At 41.8% G+C, this 14,055-nt stretch overlaps 1 protein-coding gene across 8 annotated transcripts in view; it reads left to right on the top strand.

Annotated features, from left to right (window-relative positions):
• ARHGAP12 (Rho GTPase activating protein 12) overlaps nt 1–10,727 on the top strand; it is a 140,029-nt gene extending 129,302 nt beyond the window's left edge. For all 8 annotated transcript variants that reach the window (XM_025208484.1, XM_025208483.1, XM_025208489.1 and 5 more), the window contains 5 exons: nt 3,393–3,491; nt 6,102–6,179; nt 7,231–7,365; nt 7,619–7,721; nt 8,159–10,727. In XM_025208484.1, coding sequence (XP_025064269.1) covers nt 3,393–3,491; nt 6,102–6,179; nt 7,231–7,365; nt 7,619–7,721; nt 8,159–8,333 — 590 coding nt within the window. In that variant the 3' untranslated portion in view covers nt 8,334–10,727. The remainder of the gene's footprint in view (nt 1–3,392; nt 3,492–6,101; nt 6,180–7,230; nt 7,366–7,618; nt 7,722–8,158) is intronic.
• Nucleotides 10,728–14,055: the final 3,328 nt, after the last annotated feature.

Genomic DNA, 14,055 nt, shown 5'->3' with positions numbered 1-14,055 from the left:
GTCCCCTGTGCTGTGTTCCCCACGGATTTTAACCCAGAGGGTCTCCAGCCGTCCACCCTGGTCGCCAATATCGGCTTGCAGGGATGTGTAGTTTTCCTTAACATAGAGAGCTACCCCCCCCGCCCCTTTTCTCTACACGATCCCTCCTGTACAGGGTATAGCCATCTATCCCCGTGGTCCAGTCATGGGTGGAGTCCCACCAGGTCTCCGTTATCCCTATGACATCGTAATTGTTTGCACTGAGGAGGAGGATGAGCTCCTCCTGCTTATTCCCCAAGCTCCTGGCATTAGTGTACAGGCAGGCAAGTGCCCCCTGGGGGGCTCCTTCCTTGCACACAGATTTTACCAGGGCTGGGGCAGGGGTGGGCTCCCTGAAGCGCCGTGATCTGCTGGCTTTGCAAGGATTGCTCAGCGTGCCAGCAGTGGCGATAGTCCCCCCGTCCCCCAACAGGCTTAGTTTAAAGCCCAGTGGAGCAGGTCCGCCAGTCTGGCTGAGAAGAGCCTCCTCCCTAGGGGAGAGAGGTGGAGGCCATCTCTTCCCAGCAGCTCGCTGCCTCTCTCGCCAAAGAGCGGGCTGTGGTCATGAAAGCCAAAGCCTTCCTGACGACACCAGCGCTGCAGTCTTTGGTTGACCACATAGATCCTCCTGTCCCTCCTCAGCCCATAGCCTGAGACTGGGAGGATCGACGAGAACACTACCTGTGCCCCCAGACCCTTAAGCCCCGCTCCCAAATCCCTGTAGCGCCTCATGACCTGGCTGGGAGTGCTCCGAGCAGTGTCATTGGTGCCCACATGAATAAGGAGCATGGGATAGTGGTCTGTGGGTTTAAGGAGCTTTGGGATCCTCTCCGCAATGTCCCGGATGCAGGCCCCCGGGAAGCAGCAGACAGATAAATGTCCTTAAATAGTCTAGGGATTTCCCATTAGGATTCACAGATGCAAAACTTACTACATTCCTGTCTGAAATGTAAGTCTGAGTTTAGGTAGGCACCAAAAGAATATTTGGTGCTCTATACCGGGGTAGGCAACCTATGGCCCATGGCCATGGGACTTTCAGGGGCTTTTAGCAGGGCACTTATGGCTGCCAGATCTCTCCTCATGTCACCTTCACGAGAAGTGGCAGCACTAGGCAGGTCATAGCACCCCCCAACCTCTGACCTGAGGCTGGTAGTTTTAGCCTGAACATGGACAAGGTTACCAGCAACTGTTCTGCATGGTGGGGGGAGGGTGCAGAGAGAGAGGACCATTTTGTTCCAGAGAGCGCTTTCATTCAATCCTAGACGGAAAGAAAAGGTTAGCAGGGAGTCCCCTGAGAGGTGGTTCATTTATACTTCTAAATGTCCTTTTCTGTTTTGCTTTTTCATGTATTTGTGAGCTTCACTATAGAAACAGGTGATTTATCAATTTACTGACAGATTTTAAATGGAGAAATAAAGACCTGATGGACCTGAATTGGGAAGGTTTCCAATTTGTGGGGCACCACTAAAGAAAGCAAAAGACATGAGGGGAAAAAAGGTGCAGGCCAACATCATTGGCAAATGAAGGGGAAAGCAATGTAGAAATACTACATGATAGAGCAGGGATGGGCAAAATGGCGGATCCAGCAGCTAGACTCCATTTCCCAGCAGCCCTACCCGCATGCCTAGGGCCAGTTTCCATTGAGACCCCAGCAGCAGCCATGCTGTGATATAGCAATCCCAGCCTTGCGCTCTGGGGCACAGTTGCGATCTGTGGCCTGTACACCCCTGCCCAGGGCATGCAGGCTGCAGATTGCGGTTCTGCCCTGGCTCTGGACCACACTTTCACCACCGCAGGATCCCAGCTGGGCTCCGGAGCAGCTCTGAACCCTGCCAGCAACCGGGGGGGGGGGCTTGGAGGGGGCTCTAGCCACCCCAAAATTCCTTGTAACCCCCCATAGCCACCCCTCCCAGCAGCACCGTCACTGCCTGCCCTGCACAGGTGGCAGCAGCTGAGCCCACCCCGCTCCCGCCTGCCGCACAGCACCTTCCTTATTCCCTACCAAGAAGAGGCTGGCACTCCTGCTGCCTCCCAAGGCTGCTGGGACTGGTTTCCGTGGAAACCCCAGCAGCGCTATTACAGTGCAGCTGCTGCTGATGTTTCCATGGAAACTGGCCCCAGCTACAGAGGCAGGGGCTGCTGAGAAATGGGAGTCCGCTGCCGGCCGGATCTGGCCCGGAGGCCAGACTTTGCCCGCCCCTGCTACAGAGCATCAGTGGCAGATTATTCCGTCCTAACACAAAACATGGCACAAGTGCGGACTCCAGCAAATTGCTGAGATTTAAACTGACATGGCAAGATTTTTTGTTAAACGCTAGCTTGCATCTCATTGTCCATATAGCTTTTCATTCAGTTTTGCAGTAAGAACTTCAGTAAATCCTTATTTTTGTTACTAGTAGGCTTTAAGAACAAGGTTCAAAACTACTCGTTACATAACCCTGTATATAGGCATCCAAACCAGGCCCCAAGCCTGTACTGGCGTGTCTGTGCAGAGCCCAGTTTTGTGTCCACAGGCAAACATCCATCCTTCTGCCCTGATCACACATCATATCGCATACCTTAGAGCACTTAAGTCACTTACAGATGAACATGGGGTTAAATGGACAAATAAGGTGAAAGGTCATTTTTAGTAGCTCTTTTAAGTACTATTAAAACTAGCGTCAGAAGCTTTTAATTCAGTACCCGTTGAAACTCCTTCTCTGCCTAAAAATGTAGGCCGAGGATGACAGTACATTTTTTTTGCACAAACTTGTGTGGTCACTCTTGTCAGGAGCACAGGATACAACAGGACTTACAGAAATCCTTTAAGTTCTCTTCTTAAAATGACAGCTGTATGGTACTTATTATAGTTCACCTAAGGGTATGAGAAGTGATTTCTGTAGGTCAGGCGGTTAGATGCTGGAATGCTGAGTGCTATAACAAAAGAGAAGTGGTTAAATATCTCTTTCTATTTTTATCTATGCGTAAGTTTTATTCTAGTGTCACGATGATGGCAAAACACAGAAAAAAACTATATGCAATTTTTACTGAAATTACCAGTTGTATGTGAGGTAGAACTTTGAATCAGGGGTACACTGTTTTTATTTCAGATTCCTTACGCAATCATGAGACAGACATGTTGGGCTGGATTTCAGAATTGGACTGCTCTTGCATTTGGGGATGGGTTTTCCATGGTTCAGCACCTAGCAGCTACTGCTGTTTATAATGGTAGCTGTTGGATGCTTAGCAGTTTTCAAAGTCCTGCCTGGTGTAACTCTTAACACTCTGGGTAACCATTTCCATCAGCTTTTACTCTGAGTGACTTTGCATGGAAGTAATTATATCACTTGAATCCCATTCCGCTGTAAATTAGTCTTTTTTTTATTTGTTTACAGATCAGGTGTTTGGCTCAAACCTCACCAGCTTGTGCCAGAGAGAAAACAGCACCGTGCCAAAGTTTGTGAAGCTGTGCATTGAGCATGTTGAGGAACATGGTAGGGTGAATATATTTGTCTTTTCTTGCCCTCTGAGTTGCCTGATTTTGAAAGGTTACAGTTCTGTGGCTTTCACTTGATTCTTGTAAAGTCAATGGATTGCATACAGAGTTAGCAATCTCCTTTGGGGTATGGATTGGAGATGGACAGAAAGGGATCAGATCCCTATGAGAAAGTTGTAGTTGAGGCTTGGATCTTATTTGGGCATATATCAGGCAGTTCAGCAGCAGTGGGGATCCAGCAAGATAGGTGGCAGGTGAGAGGAACTGGGAGCATCTCTTATCAATAAGGGATTTTGGACAGGAGAGGAGGAAGTGGGAAGTGGAGCAGCAGGACGTAACCAGGAAAACTGCTGTAGTAACAAAACACCATTTTCTTAAAACAAGGCTATTTTTTTCTGTGAGTTCATTTCAAGGAAACCTTACTTAGAAAATCTGTGCCTTTTGGTGACATCAGATTAGTTGAGGTCCTTCAACCCACTGCACTGATGAAAGTTAAAAAATGGTTCACACAGCTAAAATAATCAATGTCTACAGCTTTTATAAATGTTGGAATATATTGAACATGCTCTCCTGCACTCCTGTGGGCAGTAATAAAAGTACAGATCCTCTTATGCAAATATTAAAGGGTGGCTAAATTGAAAACCACCCTTACCATTCTAGGAAGTCTGCACAAGACCATAAAACCTAATAATATCATTTATTGTATGTAAAAGTGTAGATGACTGGGGCTCCAAACTTACTTTTATTTCCTCATCTGTAGAATTGTAGAAAATTTAGGGTTGGAAGAGACCTCAGGAGGCCATCTAGTTCAACCCGCTGCTGAGAGCAGGACTATCCCCAGCTAGATTATCCCAGCCAAAGACAGAGAGTCCACAACCTTTCTGGGTAGCCTGTTCCCGTGTTTTACTACCCTCCTAGTGAGAAAATTCTTCCTGATACATAACCTAACATACCCTTGCTGCCACTTGAAACCATTGCTCCTTGTTCTGTCATCTGCCACCACTGAGAACAGTCTAGCTCCATTCTCTTTTGAACTCCCTTTCAGGTACTCGAAGGCTACTATTAAATCGTCTCTCAGCCTTCTCTGGACTAAGCCCCGCACACAGGAACCATCTGCCTTTGCCACTCCTTGCCATGTAGACCTGGGACTCTGTGGGGAAGCAGGGACTGGGGCTTCCCTCCACTTCCAGCGGAGTCCCAGAACCTGCACAGAAGAGAGCAGCGAAGGCAGCTGGCTCTAGCACACAGGGCTTTCCCCAGTGCCATATGAGTGCTGGGAGCTCCATGTGCACTGCACGGAGCCCCCATGATAGAGGTGGCCTGGCAGGGCTGCACTCGTTGCCCCTGCGTGCAGTGCTGGCCAGAGCCACGTGCCGCTTGGCATGGGCACGAGCACTCTGAGTTCCCCCGCATGCTGGTTTCATAGCTTCATAAATTGTAAGGCTGGAAGGGACCTCGGAAGATCATCGAGCCCAGCCCCTTGCACCAAGCAGAAAAGATAACTGCGGGTGAGGTGACCCCAGGTGGACATTGTGGGATACTAGATCAAAGGCCTTTTGAAATCAAGGTATACAATGTCAACTTGCTCTCTCGTGTCCAGATGGTGAATTACCTGGTCATAGAAGGAGATGAGGTTGGTAAGGCAAGACCTTCCCCTGACAAAGCCATGCTGGCTGTCATTCAGAATCTTTCTTTCTGTAAGCTTATCACAGATAGACTCCTTGATAAACTTTTTTAGGATTTTCCCCAAGATGGAAGTTAGGCTGATTGGCCTATAGTTAACTGGGTCTTCCTTCCTGCCCTTCTTGTGAATGGGTACAACATTGGCCCTCTTCTAGTCCTCAGGGACTTCTCCAGAGTGCCACGAGTTGTGGAAGAGTTTCGCCAGGGGTTGCTCAGTGACTTCAGCCAGCTCCTTCAGCACTCTCAGATGAAGATCATTCAGTCCCGCTGACTTGTATACATCTAATTTTTTTTATTGGTCATATACCAATTCTACGGCAATAGTAGGAAGGTGATTATTCCTACCGTGCTCCCGCTGCTAACACTGGGGGCTATGCACCAAGGGGGGAAGGGTGTGGGAGTTTCCCACAGCATGCCACAATCCCTTATACTCGCACCTGCCCACCTGAGCTCCACACTCCCACTGCCCTCTTGGGCCCAGGCTCCACTCATGCTTTTATTTATTCTAGAGAGAATACATGTGTCTTAAATTCTTCATGTATTATGCATTGCTTGCAATAACTAAATATTAGAGACAGGATTTTCAAAAGTGCCTTACATAACATTAGGTCTCAAACTTACTAAGCTGGATACCTTGCTTCATTGGGCATGATAGAAATCCACACACTTTTAGTATGTTAGATTTTAGAAATTATTTCAACTGTGTTTTGGAATGGGAGGCTGCTTGTCGGTAAATAATTGAGCCCTACAAATCAACAAGAAAGTAGCTAGTTTAAATCAACTTTCATTGGCAAATGTATTTGGAGTCTACATTTATGGGGTTTCTTTTTTCTGACTGTTCTCTAAAACAAGCAGCAGATTAATGTACCTGAATATCCATAAGAATTTTTAACATATATTAAAATTAATTTAAAATGTGTTTTAGGATTAGATGTTGATGGGCTATACCGAGTCAGTGGCAACCTTGCAGTGATACAGAAGCTAAGGTTTGCAGTTAATCACGGTAAGTTCCCTTCAACTTTATTAACAGTTTGAAAATCTCTGCAAGACTATTTGTCAAAACTCTTAGACCTTCAGATTGTCTAAGGATATACTTTTTGGTTCATCTTTATGAGAACACTACAGTCTTTTTTTTAAAAAAAACAAACTGCTGTGCCCCCCCTTCACCTCCTCTCCCAAAAAGAAAACATGTTTAAAATACTCTTAAATAGCTACTTCTAAGTTCTGCAAGGTACCAGGTACCCAAGCTCTACAAGGCTGCTATCTTTATTCTTTAACAAATAGCATGTCAGGGTTGCTCATAACTAGGGCTCTCTGTAATATGCCACACAATTGTTAAAAGATCATGGGAATTTAAAAAGAATTTAATTCAAATAAAACATTTCCATACTCCATAGAAAGCAACCAAGTGTACTGAACTTACAATGCAGGGGTTTAGGTTGTAGCCGTGTTGGTCTAAGGACATAGGCAGACAAGGTTCCTTGGGTGAATTTGATATCTTTTATTAGACCAACCTAAATAGCTGAACTTACAATAGCACTTGATATTTTTCTGCTACTTACATCATCAATGGGATTTTCTTCTGCACTCCTGAAAGGTCCATCAAAGGACTCTGTCCAGAGGAGTTTGGAGTCAAACTGACTTTAAGCCAGTTGACCATCTTAAACCTGTACTGTTTTGAAGGTTGAAAAGTCCCTTTGCATAACCTAGATAGTCCTGTGAGTCTGTCTCTGTTACTGTAGCTGCTTCAGGGCTGACCTATGAGCTGCATTGCCACATATTGCATCAGAACTTTGATAGGGGGTCATTGGATCAGCCTTACATGGGGGGTCCACAGTGCTGATGCTGCAACTCCTCTAACCGGTAGGTACACAGCATGTAGAGCTACTGCTCCCATTCTCTTACCCAGCAGAAAGGGGGCTGAAGCTGGGGTAAGAATGTCATCCTTGGTTTTAATGCCAAGTCCTGGAAATAAGAGTAGAGATGTAGAGATGTGTCTTGGGTTTTAGGTTGGTTAAATTGCCTACATTTATATTCTTTACCTTGTCTTTCAGATGAGAAATTACACTTGAATGACAGTAAATGGGAAGACATACATGTCATCACAGGAGCGCTAAAAATGTTTTTCAGAGAGCTGCCAGAACCACTCTTCACATATAATCACTTCAATGACTTTGTCAATGCAATTAGTAAGTCCAGAGACATGCACAGAATTTTCACACATCGTGCACAGTATACTTAATTATTCTCCTTTTCATCATTTCAAAAGGAGATATTATGAAATGCTGTCTTACTGAAGATCATTTACCAGTAGTATATAATTTGGCCAGCAGATGGCAGTATGCTACCTAATATCAGCAATGCAGAATTGTGCCTTCATTGAGTTTTTGATACATTTTAAATGAAATTGAATTATGTTTTATAAACTTTTATCTCTTCCAGAACAAGAACCAAGACAACGTGTCCATGCTGTCAAAGATTTAATTAAGCAATTGCCAAAGCCAAACCAAGATACCATGCAGGTACTTTTCAAACACCTCAAGAGGTAAGTAGCAGACTGAGGAGAGAGTCTTATTGCACAGCTGAACTTTCTTAAAAAATATAAGTCCTGAGGGACCGATGTACTACTTTTTTCCTTCTGATGTTCATTGTGTTTTAATCAAAGTAGAGCATCAGACTTATGTTTATACAAGCTTCCAAAGCCATGAACCCAAGTTTACCAGTGAATAAACTGAAACACTGTCCACGGCTTTAGATTATAGGGATCTGAGGTTGGGATGCTATCAAGAATATTGGTTCAAGTATAAGATTTCCTAAGTGGAGGGAGTTACAGCAGTGGCTGTATGACAGCAGTGCTTTATAGATGACAGGAGGAATAAATGTGTTGAAAAGCAAAAGGAAAAAACTCATTGACAATAATAAGTGCTAACACTAATTGATTAATTTATTTTTAAAGTGTATTTTCTTTTTCCCCCCCTCTAGAGTAGTGGAAAATGGAGAGAAGAACCGAATGACCTATCAAAGTATAGCAATAGTTTTTGGTCCAACTTTATTAAAGCCAGAAAAAGAGACTGGTAACATAGCGGTCCATACAGTGTACCAGAATCAGATTGTAGAATTAATTCTGCTGGAATTGAACTCCATCTTTGGACGCTGAAGTGTTCTCGGACTGCAAACTGGAAGTGATGGGTTGGCAGCAGTGTCCCATCAAAAGTCAGATATCTCTGTATGTGATGTATTGTGTTTGTGGACCAAGCAGCATCTTGATTTTGCACTTTTGGGGGTGGGGCAGGAAGGAAGGAACAGGAGGAGAGTTTGACCATTTTAACTGCTATTTATGCAAGTTATTAACATTTGGATTTCACTCGTTACAAAATTTCAGTAGTTTATACTCTGCATTTTTTGTAACAAACTACACATCTGGTATAGGCATACACTGGATTTCTTGATGAGAAAAACTTGATCTCAAACTGGATAATCTGGAACTGCTTTTTATTTTATTTATTTTTTTTTAAGTTCCCCAGTTGGTAGGGCAAGATATCTATTAACTGGCCTTGAAAATTTAAGTGAAAAGAATTGCTTCCTAAGCTCTTGTACTAAATCTATTTGATCCTGTGTGGATCATTACAGCTGGGTTTCTGCATGCAGTGGCTTGCTTAAATTAGTGCTAACAGTGGCCAGTTTGGTTTACAGTAATCCAAATCTAATCCTTCATTTGAGGCTTTTTTTTTTTTAATTATTATATTGCACATTATCCTTGGTGGAATTTTTTTTTTAATGGTTTGATAAAGCAGCGCACTAGTATTTTAAACACTGAACTTTCAAGACTATCCAGCAGAGGATATTTGTTCTGTGGTGATCTAGAATTTTTATTTAATACACAAGTCCATTTTCAGGGTATTTCTTGGGTCACGGTTTGTGCTATATTGATTTGCAGCTAACAATCCTAAGTAAATACCGATCTTTTCTAATGCTATACTGAGTTTTCAGTATGATCCTGTGGTAGTGAACATTTTTCAATGTAAATACATGCTAAAGACTGAATGGCCTTTGGCTTATGTACATAAAATCAGTTGTATAGTCTCAAAGTACCTTCTAGTCGCACATTTCTAATCATGAGTAGAGTAGCTACAGGTAGCTTAATACTTCCAGTTTGGGTTTCTGCAAAGAAACAGATTGTTTGGGAAAGCTAACTGCGTGCACTTTTAGATGTTAATTACATTTGCAGGCAAATAAATATAATGCAAATGGTACTGGAAAAATACTGTGTGTGTGCTTGCTAAATTGTTAATGCACTACAAGAGGAGCCTTTTAGATTATTTAATATGTACAGGATACATTAGAGAAATGTATTATGAATTCTAACATCTACAGATAGTGGAAACCCATGTTTTCATAGATAGATGTTTGATGGAAACAATGATGATGCTAAATTTGAGAATTCCTTTTTACATTAATGTAGATTAATTTGTAAAATTGGTTTTGGAAGATTTTGTTACAGGGAACATGGTCTGCTGAAGATTTTTTAAATGTATTTTTCTAGACTAACTGCTGTACCTGACACATTTGTTATGTCTAATCTGAATAAAGAAAAGCATTAGATATTTTGGGATTTGCTATTTCAGATTTAGACAACATTATATCCTGTTTCAGTTTGCAAACATTTTGCCAAATATTCACTTACTGTCTGTTGAAAATAATACTTTTGCAGAGTTAGTAAGATGTTTTTAGAAATGAAAGCTTAACTCAGAATGAATCATGGTTTCCCCCATTCCTACCTCCGCTCTCAACAGTACTTGGACATACATTATGATAGAAGTTTTGGGAAAATTGGAGTAATTTATACAGTTAAACTTTCAAATATCCTTACAATTTTTTTTGTGCTCCTTAGAACACCCGCCCACAACAGAGAAGTAGAGAAATTATTGTATTTTACCTTTGATCTTTTTTCTGCGGCACTTGAAAAGCTACAGATTCTGGCAGTGGGAGATAAACAAAACCGTAGACTTTTTTCCAGGAATACATAACAAAATAATGAGTAGTTTCTCAACTTTAAACCAAACAGCAGTAGAGTTCCAGCGACAGAAAGCTAGCCTGCAAGTCTCTGTTAAGAAAAGAGAGAGAGAGACAGACAAACAATTTACCTTGTGGCTTTCTCGCTCTTTTATTGTGGCAGTGGTGAAGTTTTGCGGTTTGTTGCACAGCAACTTGGTGAGAATTGTAATAACTACAAATTGGTGTTGCATTTTCAGCCTCCTAATCTGCTTTTACATGTTTGAGCTGCAGAGATGGCATCATCCAGTAGGAAATATAAATCCAGTTGGACGTCTTGTAGTAGTTTATTCAAATCCCCATTTATTTGAATATTAGAAAGAAAGAAAGAAAATCTTATTCAGCAGAAAAAAATAAGATTGCTAAACTACAGATCATTTTGTCTGTATATATATTGCTGTATTCAAAGAAAAGAGAATGCCTTTAAAAAAAATTTAAATAGTATGGGGAACCATAATATTTTCCACTGTATTCCCAGAGAATAAAGCATTTTGTTTTATGTTTTTGTCTTTGTGCAGTAAATGTTATGAATGCTTAAACATCTTAATATTCCGTTTGAGGAGGAGTAAGTATTTTCAAAAGCTTCAGACAATAAGACTTATTTACCTGCTAGCAAGGAAAAATATCCCAGCTTGAATTTTTGTAAAACAGTATATAATTAATTTGTCTTTCTAGACATAAAATACATAGCAAATGATGTCTTCCATATCTACCATTAATTATTTTTTAAAGTATACTTTAAAACTGTTTGACTTTAAAGAAGGTCATTTAAAAATCGAAAAAAGTTTGGAATTGAACATGCATTGGCCTACTACTATTTACATTAAGAAATCTTTAAGAAAAAGTATTAGGAAAATATGAATAATTGAAAATTAATGATTTATAAATATGATTTTTATTCTTAGAAATGAAAACAAAATTATTAGCGTACCAAAATTACCACTGAGGATAGCCAAGGTTATAGTATTTGTATATTGATGCCAGCTATTTTCATAAACCCAATATTTGTCCTGTTGGCAATAATTTGGCATCTGTGGAGATAGTAGATATAATATTACTGAAGTGACATTGCTTGAGCTTGATATTGAAGAAATTTTGCTGTAGCAAAATTTTACTAGATCAACATAAAAAATTGGGCACGGGCATGAAGACTGCTAAATGAATGCATCAAGCCTCGTCAAGTTGATTTAAAAGTCATTTCACTGTATTTTTTCTGTTTTTTAAATGCATCTCAGATAGTGGTGAGGCTATCCTTAACTTTCACTATCAGCTCCTAATAGCTTTTTTTTTTTTTCTTGCTTTTTTTTATTTGTAATTGCATCCTCTCTTTATTATGACATGCAAATCCTTGACTCCTTACAGCCTCGAAGAGAAGGTGAGGTACTCCCTTATCTGAGTTCACTCTAACAACTAACTTAACTCTGTTTTAGAAGAGTTGACTGTGGAATGCTACTTTTTCCTTTAAAGGAAGCTACTTTATTCAGAGACAAAGCAGTGAGATTATGGAATCAATTGGTAATTCATAAAAGCTATAAATGTAGGCTAGGCACAGTTAGACCGACTGTTCTGGAGAAGGGGGAGGTACAGAATGTCTAATGAGGCATTCTGTAACCACCAAAGAGAAGGGAGTTCCTCTGAAGAATCTTAATTAGTCTCCACAATTGCAAAGTTTTGTGAGCAAGCAGCTGCTGAGACTGTATTCTGCTGGATCAAGCCCTTACAAAGTAGTCTTATGTGATTATGGAACTCAAATGAACATTTTTCTTCATGGCATTCTCGTAAACAGAGCACTTGTAAAACAAGATAACACTGTGACAAAGGAACAGAAAGGCATTTAAAGGGAACCCTGGCCTCCCTTGCTCCCCCTTTTTCCCCAGAGAAAGGAATGGCAGCTCTAACATGAAAGATTTTAGAATTTTACAAAACAGATGGATTTCACTGTTGAGAAAAATATATAGCGCTGCCTAGAATTATTTCTGGCGGGGAAAAAAAATGTACTCATCAATTTATTCTCAACAGCCTCTGCTATCTGTAAATTTAGCAATTTAATTGTCAACTGGGCTTTAATTTATGGCCATGATGTGACTAGTTATTGTGAAGACCTTGATAATGAGTAAATAAGTAAAACTCTGCTGCCCTGTTGCATCCTGCACTGCATTATAGCTTGTCTGGAAAATAAATCTAGGGCCCTGGTTTTGGGGTGAGCAATATGAACTGCAGAATTCTGAAGGTGACTAAGGGGAGACTGGAGAAATCAGACACAAGTTGGATAGTGGAGGAGAAATGACCCAAAGCAATTGGAGTAGTGTAGCTAGAAGCCCAAAATAGCCAACTAAAAAGAAATCGGAGAGTGGCAGTGGCCAGGGGCCAGAGACCTCAGAGAGCCAGATCTCATGCAATTCTGTACTCTGCTTCTGCCAGGCCCTATTCTGAATAAAATGTATAAAGCTCATGAAGATGCACTTCTCTGTGAATTGATTGGGGGAAGGTTTCCTGAAGCTCTGAGGGGAAATTCTGCTCCCTTTTCTCCTAGGATGTAAACCCCTAGTTTAACAGGCAGCTTTCTGCGGTACTGATCTGTCTCCTGTTTACTCTTGTGTCGTGTCTGCAAGGCACACAGCTGAGCAGACTACAGACCAAGGGAAGGTTTGATAGTGCAACAAGGAAGGGGGTGGGGAAAGGAACTTGTGTTAACTTAGTCATCAGGATGGGGAAGCTGCCTATCACCACAGGCTCCACGAGCACTCAGTCCCACTTCTAGTCTCCAGCATTTGAGGAAAAACCCAGAGCTGAACTCTGATGGACAGCACCGTTTACATTACCACTGGGCTAGATGCTGAGCTCCAACTCAAACATACAAAGTCCAAATTGTGATCCTTAGCTGCAATCTAATCCTAGAGGTCCCCAAGATTTTGGTCATAAAATTGTTGCCTTGGTGCATAAGGATTTATACAGCATGAGAAAGCACCTTCCAGAGATAGTTGAGCTAGCTCTGAATACACCATTTCTGGACCCAGGACACATGGGCAGAGAAAGCACACCTGGTGTAGTAAATCCCACTTGAAGTTGTTCCATTTCTGCATAGAACAAGTGACTCACTGGAACAGACGGGGGCGAGAGTGCTGGCGTAGAGACTCCGGTCAGAGGCAAAGGGATTTGGGTTCCAGTCCCAGCTTTGGTGAATCTACATGAATGATGCTACTAGCCTCCTGCTGCTCCACAGCCCCATTTAGGACACCTACAAGAACTGTGAATACTGAGCCATTTGGCAGTAGCTTTTAATGACTGCTCTGCCTTTCTTCTACAGTACTTCAGAAGTAAAGTGAAAACTCAGTTTTATTATTACAGCTAACAGGCAACTGTCTGCTGTTCTTGCAAACCTGAAAACCTTGAAATGTTGCACTGGGTTTAAAAATGAACCTGTTACTCATGCACCATAGACTTAAGCTATCACTGAGCAATGCCTTCAGAGAAAAAGATGCCATGTCTTACCCTCTTATTACTCAGCTTCCTAAAAGGCTGAATTAATGTAACCCTTAAAATGAGTCTCATTCTACTGCTCACTCCTCCTTTAACTCTTGGAATCCTCCGGGAGCTGTCTACACACAAGGAGAAATTTACAACAGGAGTTTGGGATGTGTCTAAAAGCAGGAAGGGTGAGAATGGGACCACACTTCAAACACTATCCTAGTAAATGGTGGAGCTTACCATGTTCACTTGAAGAACAGAGACTTCCTGTGGGTACTACCCTATAGAGAATATACCTCTAAATCTGGGAGTGATTTTGGGTCTGCCACTGTATTTTTCCATTTTTGTGTGAGACTATT

Source organism: Alligator sinensis, unplaced genomic scaffold (genome assembly GCF_000455745.1).
Source record: "Alligator sinensis unplaced genomic scaffold, ASM45574v1 scaffold309_2, whole genome shotgun sequence".
NCBI classification, from domain to species: Eukaryota; Metazoa; Chordata; order Crocodylia; family Alligatoridae; genus Alligator; species Alligator sinensis.
The sequence above is the reverse complement of the archived record's forward strand: the minus strand, read 5'-3'. Positions and strand labels throughout refer to the sequence as shown.